The 14,843-nt window shown below is 35.3% G+C and overlaps 1 protein-coding gene across 1 annotated transcript; it reads right to left on the reverse strand.

Moving 5' to 3' along the window:
- Positions 1 to 1,244: 1,244 nt before the first annotated feature.
- Positions 1,245 to 2,467, reverse strand: LOC122503352. The gene is made up of 2 exons (XM_043613856.1): positions 1,492 to 2,467; positions 1,245 to 1,414 (listed from the first exon to the last, which is right to left on the reverse strand). The coding sequence occupies exons 1-2, from the start codon at positions 2,465 to 2,467 to the stop codon at positions 1,245 to 1,247; spliced, it is 1,146 nt and encodes a 381-aa protein (XP_043469791.1).
- Positions 2,468 to 14,843: the final 12,376 nt, after the last annotated feature.

Below are 14,843 nucleotides of genomic sequence, written 5' to 3' on the forward strand. Positions count from 1 at the left end.
TTACTTAATCTTCCCTTTTTTACCTCTTTTCTCCTTTTTGATAAAAAAGGAGAATTAAAAAAAATCCTTTAATTAAAAAATCACCTAAAATCAAACATTTTCTACCCTTTTCTTTTTATTTTTAAGAAAAATTTATAAAAATTGTCAAATCAAAATAAAATTAAAGTTAAATCAAAATAGCGAAATTGAAAGTAAATGTTTTTATTAATCTTATTAATTATATAATATTAAATTATAATATAATATATTGTATTATATAAATACTATTATATTGTTAATGATATTTTAATATTATACATTTTAGTGGCAATAGTCAATTACCTACTGTGACAAATTAATTTAATAAAGACAATTTGTTAATTTTTTTAAAATTGAAATTCTTTATTTTTTTAGAAACAAATATTTTAAAACTCGTTTTATTAAAATATTCAAATAAAAGTGAATATTCATCTTGACTAAAAACTATGTGAATTTTCTGCTGTATCACGAAAGTGTGAATCAATAGTTTGTCAACTTTTAAACTTTGTCAATCACGAAGCACATTTGTTTGTTCTTACAATAAGTCAATTACTTAATGTTTTTTCAAGTATTTAACATATCATTAAATATCAACGAATTTGTACAAGATTTTTTTAAACGGATATTCATTTATGACCTATAAAAAGAAACGAATTATAGTTTTAAACTAAAATTGTAGCTTCAATTATCTTAAGATATATATTTTGTATTACCTATATTTATGTAAAACAGCAAAAAAAATTTTAATTTCAACTCAAGCAAATTACTTAACTTTGAATTTAAGATTATCTCCGGCATTTGAAAAATTGTACTTTACAATAAAAAAAATATATTTTAAAAAATCCCAGTTGTTTTATCTGAACGAGGTTTAATAAAATACGTTAGTACATCTTGCGACAAAAAGTGCTATACAGGTACTACCACTGAATCAGTCGGCGTTTATTTTCCGAGAGTAGAGAAAAACTAAAAGATCATCAAGAAAAAGAAATTTAATCCAATTTTTATGTACGATTTGCGATTAATTAAAAATTCGAATTGACCTTCAAATTTTAATCCAGGATTAATTAATTAAATTAAATTAATATGGAATTTTTAAAGCTAAACAGACCAATTCTGTGCACATGGACCCCGAATGCTTTAAGACACACCTATTCTATAAGACACACATTCTTACTCCCACATAACACAACATTTCGCAGGAAGTTCGTGAGTTTGCATTGCGAACTTCAGGCAAAAACTAAATGTCCGCCCTTTTGCGAGTTCGCAGAGCCAAGGGGTTGCAGCCACGAAACCTTTTGAATCACGACCACCAACGCTTGGGTAATTCCTTTACGTTCCCCATAGCCACCCCTACATCCGAAATCCCTTCCACAACAAAAGAACTTCGGCCAGGCTCCTGGTGGCAATAACGGTTTCTCCAAGAAAGAAGTAGCCCGTAATGTATCGAAGTTTTATTTTCCTCTCCACACTTACGGCATTTAGAATCATCATCTATCATCCCCATTTTATGCCTATGATAGCGCAAATCATCACGACCGGTCAACAGCCCTGTTATGATTTTTGCCTCTTTTTTATTAGGTTTGCGGAATTCCGCTTTCCTCTTGAGATTAATATTTGTTCCCAAGAGTATTTTGGCCTGCCTATAGACCTTAGTTGCCTGCCACACCCTTTGGTGCTCTACTGTCAGCCTCCGGTTAAATTCCAGGGCCAAGCATTTGTCAGAGACACCAACAGGAGGGACAGGCCCAATAAATTGTTCCCTAGCACCTGTTTTGGCTAGTTCATTCGCTTTATCGTTACCAATGAATCCACTGTGACCAGGAACCCAAAGAAGGGTAACGCGGTTAATTCCAGCTAATCTGTTAAGAGCCTCATGGCAATCACCAACCAGCTGTGATGTTGTTACATATCGTTTCAAGGAGAAAATTGCTGCCTTGCTATCCGAAAGGATAAAAATATTTTTATCATGACAACTTTCTAGAGCTTCAACAGCACCATAGAATATCGCTATAATTTCGGCTTGTAACACAGTAACAGTGGGCCCTAACTTATACGAGTGGCCCCCTTGAGATGTTACGTGATAGATTCCTGCACCGACTTCATTCCCGCTTTTAAATTCATCTGTATACCAGATATCACCATTAACCGAAATGGTCGCCAGTCCATTCATCCAATCCTCTCTGGTAGGTATGTTAATCTTGTACTTTTTATCAAGAAGGTACAAAGGGACAATCTTGTCCCTGATCATATTGAGAAGAGGCCTCCTCACTAGATTCTTAGGGAGACGCCATCTGCTCACTTCTCTGCAGCCCTTAGAACTGCCAAGTCTCAGGGCAGCCTTAGCCGCCGCTGCTTTAATTGTAAGGTGTAAGGGTTCCAGCCCCAGGAGAGCACCAAGGGCAGCAGTGGGCGTTGTGCACACCGCACCCGTTATGCCTCTCAGGACCATTTCCCTTACCCTTTCCAATTTTGTTTGTGATGTTTTTAATTCAACTCAACCCCACCAGACCACACAAGCATAGGTCAGCCTAGGAAGCAGAATCGCTTCATAGATATTTTGCCTGCTCTGTAAATTGAAGCTCTTTCCCACAAGTGAACGCGAGGAAAGACTTGTATCGCCTAGTATAGATAACAGCTTCTGTTTTCCCAGGGTTACCAGATAAACCCACCTTTTTAAACCATTTATCTACCTGGTTTAACCCTTTGCCGTTGATATGTTACGAAATGTCGTCTAGAGTCCTTTTTGGGGGAACAGCCAATGAGAAGAGGCGTTTATGCTTGTGTTGATAAGTTAGTTATGTGTGAGTATGTAAGTGTCTAAACTTGCAGGATCGTACCTTCTTAAAATTGGAACCATTTATATTTTACAATAAATTATATTTAATTATACTAATTGATCACTAAAAATATGATTTTTTGTGTAAAGTGCAAATGTATATTTGCAATTTATTACAATTTAAAAATGGTAAATTTGATTGTTAAAGACTTTTATCAAACATAAATATCCTATGTAAACATAACCTCAAAATCAAACTAACATCCGGCCCTGATATTGTCCACGTGATTCAACTGTCAAACTGCTTGTTTCTGAGGTGGGGAAAACTTATTTACGGCAAAGAGTTAATGCCTTTTGAGCCACCTCGAGTATTACATCAAGGTAATACTACCACGAACGGTAACAAAATATCGTCTGCGTAACCAATTGCATGAAATCCTGCTTCAGTTAGGAGTCTCAGTAGTTCGTCCAGAAACCAAAGCAGAGGTGAAAGGACACCCCCCTGTGGGCATGCAGAATAGACTGTGCCTTCCAGGACTGAGTACCCTTTTGCTGACTGGAGGTTTCTGTTTTCCAACATATGACAACTCCAAACAACAATTACTGTAGGGATATTAAAAGATATCATAGCTCTTTTAATGGACTCCGGAGTGGCCTGACTAAAAGCCCTCTTCAATGTCCATAAAGACACCTACTGCAAAACCCTGGTTTTACAGTTGCCTATCAATTAGGTCAACCGCTTTAGCCGGGGCTGTTTTCGTAGAGCATCCAGCTCTATACGCATATTGATCTTTATGTAGGGAATACTGCTTTAAGATCTCACTGCGGATATATCTATCCACTAGTCTTTCAACTAATTTTAGAATAAAAGATGTGAGGCTAATAGGACGGAAATCCTTCGGTGAGGTATACCCGTTCTTGCCCAATTTCGGTATGAATACAACTTTCGTACCTCTCCACGCTTTTGGAACATAACCCAACGTCAGACTTGCCCTAGCAAGTTTCTCACCAGTTTTTTTTCTTGAAAAAAAACTGATTTGAATATGATGCTAGAACAGAAAGCATTCCAACTATTTTGTTTTGCTTTCCTTATTTCGTTTCTGTAGTCGTCCCTCATGTTAGTAATATCAGACCAACCACTAGCCGTGCGTCTTTGCTTAGCACGCTTAGAAAGCCTCCTGGCTTTTTCCTGAGACTTTCTAGTTTCTCGTTCCACCAGCATGCATCTTTTCCCAAAAACTCTTTCGTCGGTTTGCAGCTATTTTCATAGGCTGCCTTTATGGCCTTTGTAAAGTTACTAGCCACTTCGTCCAGGGTTTGATGATCTCTAATCTTACCTGGTAAACCAGAAAGTGTTTCTCTGAGTTCTCAGTTATACTTAGCCCAGTCCATCTTTCTGGGATTACAAATCCACTTGGCTTCCAAACGAACCGCAGATTCCACCTCCAAGACAATCTGTGAATGATCAGAAACCGAAGGTTCATTAGACACTCTCCATTTTTTTACCTTATTTCCAATACTTTTAGAGCAGAGAGTAATATCAATCACTTCTTGCCTAACAGCATTGATAAAAGTCGGGGTCGAACCCGTGTTAAGAATATCCAAATTCGTTCCGATTATATATTCAAGTAACTCCTGTCCTCTCTGGTTGTCCTTTGTGCTTCCCCACACCGTATGTTGTGAGTTTGCATCACAGCCAAGCAGCAGAGGAAGTCCTTTTTCCATACAATATTCTACCAACCTGCGAATTTTAATTGGCGGATTATTCTTATTATCATATGGAAAATATGCCGATCCAATGACCGTCTTACCTATGGGGAATTCTTTCTCAACTTTACCACCACGCTGCCCATCTTTAGTTTGAACAAAAATCATTTAAATACCACTTAAAATTTGCAGAAAAATGTCAATCTTTGAATGGCGAGGGGCAAAATTGACCGTTTAAATGGTTCACTCTGAATCTGTCAATAAACGGAAAAAAGTCAAGAAAATAATTTTTAATCTAAATATAATGATTGTTTATGCAACACAGCACTGTAATACGCACTTTACGCCACCAGTTTTGCAGGTTTTAAGTTACTTATTATAGCCCGGTGCGAATAATGCTGGAGGGGAATACACTTTATTTCGTGTTAGTTACATTATAGACCCAATAACCGGGTTATAATGTTACTATTTCTGTACAAAAGTAGGATGTAATGTAACTAGATGCTGTCAGAGGCACAGTTCCCAGAGGCTCTCACCAAATGCATGCGCATGCTCATTCGCGCTTGGTGAGGGTCCCTGGCAACCAACTCTACTGTCAATTAACCTAACCTAAGATTCGCGATCGCTCGTGTGAAAAATTCTGTTTTTGTTCTTTAATGAAATTATTTTTATTAATACGTCGAAGCACACGACTAGGTTTCGGGGGGCTTCGCCCCCGACGCGTCCGGTGGCTTGGGGTATTATTAAATGGGGTTCTTTGAAATGTCAAAAATTATTATTATTCTTTTAAGTTGGTTTTTTGTAATCGGGGGGCTTCGCCCCCCGAACCCCCTGACTGGGGCTCCGCCCCTGCACCCCATCGGGGGAGACCCCCCGAACCCCCCCCTACGCGACAAGACAGGGGAGTACGTTTGAATGTATATCGGTACACTAATAGTATGTCACATATTATCTCGTTTTTGTCTTCAGGTGTTTGTAAATAAAAAAGTGTTTTCGATCTAAGCTTGTTTTATTACAGTCTGTGTTGCATAAACAGTCGTATGCACCTCGGATCGTATTCATCTTCATGACACTCGCCCGATCATAAAGATGAACTTACGATCCTTGGTGCATAATGTACTATTAATTGTCCATATTCATTTTGTATGATCACTTTAGAGTCCCCTCTTCATGTCTACATTGTCATATGAGGCTAAATTAAATTTGAGGTTATAATATGTCCGTCAAAAGTGACTTAAATTAACTAATTGTGATGTGTTTTCTGTGCAGCATTATTTTCAATAGCGAATGAACTTTCAAGGGTTTCTGGTCTGACCCATTACTTATACCAGGGAGTATAGACTTAAGGAGACCAATGTAGTGTGTATGAAATCAACCATTTTATGTCGGAAGTTCATGGTTCTGAATCTTCTCGTATAGCGCGCAACGATCGCATAGATAGCTGAAGTTTTAAAATGAACATGGATTTCTATAAGTTTACTAATTCATGTATATACTATATATTCAAATTATAAATATAAATATAATAATAATAAGATAACAATACAAAGTTTATATTACAGGGCTCGGATTGTGCGACTTTTTTGTGAAAAAATGTGCTTTTTACAGAGTTTTTTGATTCAGGAGTGTCGATCGCTTGACATAACCTCAAACTAAAAAGTGATTTTTAACAGCAAATAAAACCATAAATAAAATGATTTCACCAAATTATGAAAGATCCAGTTGTACAATTATCAGGAAAAATTAGGTTGGACCAAAATTTGATGTAAAATCATAATTGTTAAACATTATGTGTTTTTTCTTTAAGGGTCAGTAACCAATTTTGATAAATAATAGCTCATTCTACTCTTTGAAACATTCTCTACATTTCCACTCGTTGAATTTTGTTTAAAATATTTTGTTCAAAAGTTATTTAAAAAAATTTTTTTTATTTTATTTGCTTAACTATTGAACAAAATATTTTAAACAAAATTTAACAAATGTAATTGTAAAGAATGTTTTAAAGAACAGAATGAGCTACTATTTGTCATAATTGTTAGATCACTTTTTAGTTTGAGGTTATGTTAATAACCTCAAATTATAGTAATAATTAATTTTACTATAAAGGTCATGTTATTCAGTGGCCACGTGCCTATTAAAACTTTATTAAAATTATTGATAGAACATTAAACTCTTTTAATCAATTTTATTATAACTTTTATAAATAATTAAATTTTTTGAAGAATTTCTTTGTTTTTTTTAAATTGAATCCTTTAGTGAAGTTTTATAAAAATTGTATTAAAAATAATTGAATGTTTTCGAAGAATGTTATTATTTATGAAAATAAAATTCATTGTCATAATTTTATATTACCTATGTATTATTTGAAATTATTTTTAATTTCAAAATACAGCAAAAATAAGGTTAGGACGGTTAGGACTTAATCAAGCGACTATATATGCGATCGTTTGCCATCTACAGGATGTACACGTACTACTGATGTACTTCCGACAAAATGTTGCGCCTTTCAGTGAAGTACATGCATATAAGATTGGTCTCCTTAAGTCTATACTCCATGACTTATACAGTAAGAGTATCTAACTATGAATCACCCCTAAGCGTGAGTGCGAGTGAGCGAACATTGAACGCCGCATAAGAGTGTCTGACTGACAGTTAGAGGACTGACTGACAGTTAGGTATTCTTACTGTATAACGCTATATGTTCAAAATTCAAAATGGCGGATGTAATATGGCGGACATGAATTTTAAAAAATAATTGTATTTGGTTAAAATTTATTACTCGGGGGTTTCGTTTCAATAATATTCACCATTTGAATATGGCTGTCAACTCGTGATTGTTTTAAATGTATACAAAGTGTATCACTATTAAAACAAATAATTATTAATCAAGTGATAGTAATATTGATCGAAAATTGAGATAATTTTTTTTCCTCTAACATAAATAAGGAGAACAAAAATATTATAATTGCGGTCCGGAATACGGCGAATATTGACAATTGATAGTTAAGGATTAAATTTAATAGTCATATATTATCTTTTTGAATAATTGTTTTTATTTTTTCATTTCGATATTAATTCCGATTTACGGGTTTTAACGTAATTTAATGCAATTTGATTCGTGTTGATTTTGGTGCTATAGACAAATGATAAATTACATCGCGCATGCTTATAGGGCATGGTACTAACCCGGGAACAGGAGCGCATTCTTCGGGAAAAAGCCATTCAATCACCGACATTTAGACGGTAAAACATTCTTTATACTTGCTCAACTTATTAGAAAAGCGGAAGGTGTCTGTAGAGACAATATTTTGCGCTCTCTCTTCATGGAACACCTACCTCCATTACACAGACAAATACTCGCGTCAAGTTCAACTAAAGATTTGAAAGAATTAGCAGGTAACGCGGATAGAATCACTGAAGAAATGCAGAACCAACAACCCCTAACGTACCAGTGTCAGCCATTGAAACAACAACTTCGACAATCGAAGCTTGGATAGACGCAATTTTATCAGATATTAAAAATATTAAAAATAAATTAAATAATAATTGGCGAGGACGCGGTCGACCTCATCGTCGTGATTATTCGCAAAACCGTTCACGTTCTTTTTCTCGATATAATAAATCTCGCGATTGTTCCAAATCTCCAGATTCATCAGGACTTTGTTAGTACCACTCAAAATATAAAAAAGCTGCAAAAATATGTACCGAACTCTGTAGTTGGATAAATCAACAAAAACCGGAAAACCAGAATCGCCATACCGAATAAACGCGATCGGTTTTGGCGGGGTTTCCAAGCGTTACATGTTTTCGATAAGCGTAACCATCTTAATTATTTAATTGATACCGGATCAGATATATAATTTATTAATCCCTAGGAATAAAGTTAGGAATTCGAAACCATCTCAATTTACACTCTATGCAGCAAACAATTCGAAAATTGCAACGTACGGCGAAAAATATTTAGAAGTTGATCTAGGATTGCGTAAAGATTTTGTGTGGGATTTTTGCGCGGCAGATGTTCCTTACCCCATTTTGGGCGCCGACTTTCTGTCACATCATGTTTTGTTAGTGGACATTACATCTAAAAAGATCATTGATGCGCTTACAAATTTACGAAAACAGGGGTCAATAAAATCGGTCGCATTCAAGAGTGTCAGTGTTACGACCCGAGCTAAGGTTTAGATTAGTTTTCTAATTTATTAGTAAAATGGAGACAAGTTGCTGATTAGTCAAGTTGGTAAGACTTGACATTTATTTTTAAGTGTGAATTCGTTTGACTTTAAAGAAACTACGGGTTTCCGTTAAATAAATATATGCATATTCCCTTTTATGTGATTGTTTATTTATAATGTTTAGTTTAAACAATTACAGTTACTTACAATTTTGAAGTTTTGTTGATAATGAGATTACAATGATGTGACTGCAACCAGGCTTGCGTCACCGTAGTACAAATAGTATGTAGTTATAAGTTTTTAGTTCGTATTTTAGCACTTTTAGCACTAAAACGACTATTTCGATAGCTCTTTTCACAAACTCTAAGTGTTCTTTCTGACACTGTACCTTGATACCAAAAGAAAACTTGTCTTCTTAGTAATCGGAAAGAACTTGCACTAATTTTATTAAATTAGAAAGAGAATAGTAAATTTGAACTATTATACGACGAAAGTAATTATATAAATTAAGAATAGTGCAAGTTATTTCCTTACAGAAAACAAATATTCTCTTGATGTTTAACACTGATTCTACAACTCAATATTACAATCGAAGGGCCGACTCGACGATACCGTTCGGGCAGAAACACACCGGAGTATTTGACAAATGCTCTAAGAAAGCTAGGGGTTTATATAGTAGCTAAAAACTACTTGATTGGGGATGATTTGTTTAAAAGGCACGTAATCGAGCTAAAATCTATAAGTCACGTAGTCACGTATTCTAGCCGATTTCTAGAAAGCACGTAGTTAGTATTCATTTCATTTATAACAATTATTAACATAGACAAGTAATATGACACTCGCTTTTACAATAATTTGTTTAAACTCCCATATACTTAGTCATTTTACATGCATTCATGTTTATAGTTTTGAATTCAGGACTCTGGTGTCTAAATCAAGAACCTTCTTACACGTATATGACTTTGCGCTGTTATGATAAGCGAGCGGAGCAGATTAATTACCATGAGTATAGATAATGAACCGACCGCCGCCCACTTATCACATAAGTCTAGATCGCGGTCGATTATAATTTCAATAGACTTAGTAGGTAACTTGTTAACGCAAAAACTTACTACTTTATCATATATGTTTTTACATTTGCATTATATACACAATCATACACACACACATATATATATATATATATATATATATATATATATATATATAAAATCATGCCCTTTATTTTTAAGCATTAATTATTAATAATAATGAACTAATGAACATAACAATGTCTAGGATCTAATTAAAATTATTTACCTTGTTTTACTATTAAAATTAAAATTAATAAGAAGCAAAAACAAAAGAAAGTTATATCTAGGGATGTAACAGTCAGTACTATAAATCGCGAAATGCCTTTTGCCGACATTCTTAAAGAATTTCCTGAAATCACTAATCCTTATTCGGGCATCGAAACATCCGTACTGGGCACAATGCACTTCATTCACCCTACTGAAAAGAAACGACCGTAAATATGACTGTGAATACAGGCATAAATACGAGCCTCAGTAGGGTGGTGTAATTGAAACAGTAAATACAGCCGTATTTATTCCCGTATTTATTCCCGTATTTAGGGTCGTTTTTACAGTCGTATATGAATACTATTTTTTTCCATATACATTAAATATAATATTGCTCTAAAATAATATATTTTTTCAGATAAGTATTAAAATATAATTTATTCTTAAATAATTTGAAATTTTAAAGCGTTCAAATAAAAGAAATGCAAATTGCAAAAAAACAATTTAAGGATATGTTAGGAATGAGGATAATATTATTTAACAGTAGTAGAAGATGATGTTTTAATACTATTATAATTATACTATAATTATAATTGTTATTTAACATATAAAAAATATAACACAAACAAATATATATAGGTATATGTATATCACATTATTTTACTCACAGCCACAAAAATACATATAATAAACAAATTGGTTTGCGTTATGATTTTTATAGTCATGATTACACTGAATTACAGTCTGTACTGAATATCCCCCCGCTTGCTACGAGACTATTGTTTGCAGATCTCATTTATTTTTTTAAGATAATTAATTGGTTGGTTGATTGTCCTTTTATTTTGAGTTTCTTTAAATTTTATGTTCCACGGAAAACTACTCGTCGATCACAATTACTCAAACTAACAACTGCCAGAACATGATATCTTGATAACTCTATTATTAATAGACTTAGTGTGGAGGCAAACAAATATAATGAGCTTATAGATTTTTTTGGAGTTACTCTTAGTGCGTTTAGTTTAATTTAATTTCAAGTAACACGTAACTTTCCATCTCTGTATACCTAACCTTCTTGACAACAGTGTTTACTTGCGGTCATGCGGTGTTGTGATTCGCGTCGCGTCGGTTGATCAAATTCGTTTTTTAACTTCGTTTCTTAACAAAAACTTTGATTGTTTTGTAAATCATAAATTTTTTGACAGCTATTAACCTGTCAAAATCTAGCATATTGTGAAAATTGTGAAAATAAATGTAAACTTGTAAAAATTATCATTTTTTTTACAAATTGTATTATATGTATTTTTGTATCTGTGAGTAAAATAAAGTGATATATACCTATATATCACGGTACCCTGGAATCAATTATAACCTTCAACTTTCTTCCTTTCAAAGATTCCTGTTGCAACTTGTTCGGGGTACCTCACTGAATATTTTCTGACAAGAAAAATTAAAATCCGTCGGGCGCTTTTTTTTAATTTCAATTTTTGTGTTTTTAGCGTGTCGGAATAATATTTCGACAAATACATCGAAACGAACGAAGGCAACGATTTTCCTTTTTTATGACTCTAAGGCTTCGTGCGGAAAGGACTAGTTGGGGACCATGTGAAAACCATATGGAACCAAGGAGAAGAGTGGTCCTGGTATTGAGGGAGTCGTTTTGGCGAACCTTGGTTAACCGAGGAAAACCCAAAAACAAGACAGAACGCGTCGGGTTATTGTCGAGTAAAGATCGTGAGAAAGATCTTTACATTTAACACTGTTCAAATCTGTTGGTGTATGTCAATACGGACTAATAAATCTTTTGTCATTTAAAATAAAGTCGGCTGCACTTATTTGATTAATTTACCTTTAGTACTTACTTTGATTGAAACTATTCAAAATCTTTAAGAATTTATCTTACGACAAATCAGAAGTGGGATAAAATATCGTCCCTTTATAACGTGGGTGGTTTATCACGGTTCAGTGTAAAGTAAACTAATATTGTGCTACTGTGAGTGTCACTCAAGTGCTGTGCAAACAAACTAAAATTTAACAAAGGTTTAAAACAATTTGTGCTGTTTTTATCGACCATGGGCCGTAGTCGATCGCACGAACGCCGTCACCACGGAAGTGGAAAGAAAAGGTGTCGATCTGATTCTAACGAATCAAGTCGGAGATGTAAAGACGGAAGGTCCCGTCGTACTCGAACTTACAGCCGGGATTCTGTGGAGAGGAATTCGCCAACGGAAACAGCGTCCAGCTCTAACACGGACTTTGCAAAGCTCACTGATGTTCTCACGGGTATTGTAAAGTTATCCTCGAAGAAGTCAGGTAATCATTTTATTAATGACAAATTTCTGCCAGAGTTTGACCCGGCAGAAAAGAATCTTACAGCATCGGGTTGGCTCGAAAAAATAAATACGTGTGGGGTTTTGTATGATTGGGATGACAAAACGAAACTTTATTTAGCGGTGTGCAAATTAAAAGGGAACGCCAAGTTGTGGTTCAATGAGTTACATGACTCACATCTGTCTTGGCCAGTATTTTCGCATGCTATTGTTAAACAATTTCCGGATGGTGTAAGTTTCGGTAAATCGCTCTTAGAAGCGGCAAGCTTTAAAAGCACTTCAGGTCAGGACCTTCAGGCCTATTGTTTTAAAAAGCTAGGAAAAATAAACGCTTTAAAATTAGACTTATCCGACGAAAGGTTGATAGATTATGTAGCACAAGGGATACATGACGATCACATACGTACTACGGTACTAGCCGCGCGTTGCAGGACTCTTCATGAACTATACAGTTGTCTTAGCGGGTTTAATGATTCGGTAAAAAGGGGAGATGCGGATAAAAGTCGAGGTCGAGATAGACAAGCGGAAAAATCAAAAAGAAAAGAAGATAAGGATAAAGATACTTGTTACATTTGTCACAAGTCGGGTCATGTGAGGCGCGATTGTCCAGAATCAAAACATAAGAAATCGGATAATAATCGATTAAAATTAACGCCTACACTTGAGACTCTCGCGGCGTTTAATCATGCAGTTACGACACCTCTCGCAAAAACTTCCCTTGAATTAATTATTGATAACATACCTGTGAAAGTACAAGCTTTCGTGGTGCCGAATGATCAATTAACTAAAGAGATTCTTATCGGGCGCGATGTCTTTAATAATCCAGGAGTTACGGGAATAGCAAGCTTAAACGAAACAAAACTCGTAAATGAAACCGCCAGCAAAAATACACAATTAGTCAACGAAGTTAATATGGTTGAAGTAGCCAGAGATCCAATTTTAGAAAAAGATATAAATTCTTAGGGATTGAGTAGAGAAAATGTTGAAAAGTTACTTACAATTCTGAACGAGTTTCGTTCGACGATATCACTAAATATGAGTGAGATAGGTTTAGTAAGTAGTTGCGAAATGTGCATAGAGTTGACTGATTTTGAGCCCGTTCATTATCACCCGCGTAGATGGTCATTCGACGACCGTCAGAAAGCGAATAAAGTAATTACTGAATTAGAAAAGCTGAAAGTGATTCGGAAAAGTAGCGCCGCGTATTCAAGCCCTATTTCTTTACAGTCGAAGAAAGACGGTAGTGTACGTTTATGCATCGATTATCGCGGTGTTAATAAAAAAACAAAAACTGATGCATACCCCCTCCCTCACATTGAGGATCACATAGACCGGTTATTGGGAAAAAAATATTTTACCTCATTAGACCTTAAGTCTGGGTTCCATCAAATTCCTATGAGTGAAAACTCTATTGAAATTACCGCATTCGTTACACCTGACGGTCAATGGGAATTTTTAAGAGTCCCTTTTGGACGGAAGTGTCCGGCGATATTTCAGAGAGCTATTAATCGAACTCTAGGCGAATTACGTTTCACAATAGCCCTAGTGTATATCGACGACATTCTTATTCCAGCTTCAACGATCGAGGAAGCTTTCAATAATTTGCGACTAGTTCTCGAAGCATTACAAAAAGACGGATTTACTTTAAATTTAAGTAAGTGTAAATTCTTCCAACCGGAAATTAATTATCTTGGAAGGGAAATTTCAGAAAATGGAGTAAAACCGGGCAAGGCGAAAATTGGAGCCTTGGAAAGGGCTCCGGAACCGTCTAACGTTAAACAAGTGAGATCTTTTCTTGGTCTCACAGGTTATTTTCGAAAATGTATAAAAAATTACGCGAGATTAGTTGTGCCGTTAACAGATCTCTTAAAAAAGAACGCCCCGTGGCTTTGGGGGCCTCAACACAAAAGAGCGATTCAAGAGGTAAAACGAATACTCGTACAGATCAATTTTGTCTATTTACGACCCTTTGCTCGAAACCGAACTGCATACAGATGCTAGCTCCATCGAGTTGGGGGCTATGCTTATCCAAAAAAAAAGAGGGAAAGAAACATGTGGTTTCTTATTACAGTCGAAAAGCAACGACTATTGAAGGAAAATACCATTCTTACGATCTTGAAACTCTCGCTGTTTATGAGACACTCAAAGCATTTCGTGTTTATTTGTTAGGCATAAAATTTGTAATTGTGACCGATTGTACCGCTGTGCGGGCCACAGCGACAAAAAAAGATATACAACCTAGGGTCGCTAGATGGTGGGTCTACATGCAGGATTTCAATTTTGAAATAATTTACAGGCCTGGTATACAAGGGGCACATGTGGACTATTTGAGTCGAAATCCCATTCAATGCCTGCATGTTGACGTCACTGATAGCGAATGGATTAAAATTGCGCAAATTCAAGATCCTGACATCGATCTAATACTAGAGATGTGCAAAAAGCTCGAAAAGTCGAGCCGAGCCGAAATTTTTTCGAGCCGAGCCGAGCCCAAGCCGGCTCGATGTATCGAGTACTCGAAATTTTCGAGTACTGGAGTGACTTCGAGTACTCGAAAAATTCGAGT

This window comes from Leptopilina heterotoma, unplaced genomic scaffold (genome assembly GCF_015476425.1).
Source record: "Leptopilina heterotoma isolate Lh14 unplaced genomic scaffold, ASM1547642v1 Lhet_26, whole genome shotgun sequence".
Classification (NCBI taxonomy): Eukaryota; Metazoa; Arthropoda; class Insecta; order Hymenoptera; family Figitidae; genus Leptopilina; species Leptopilina heterotoma.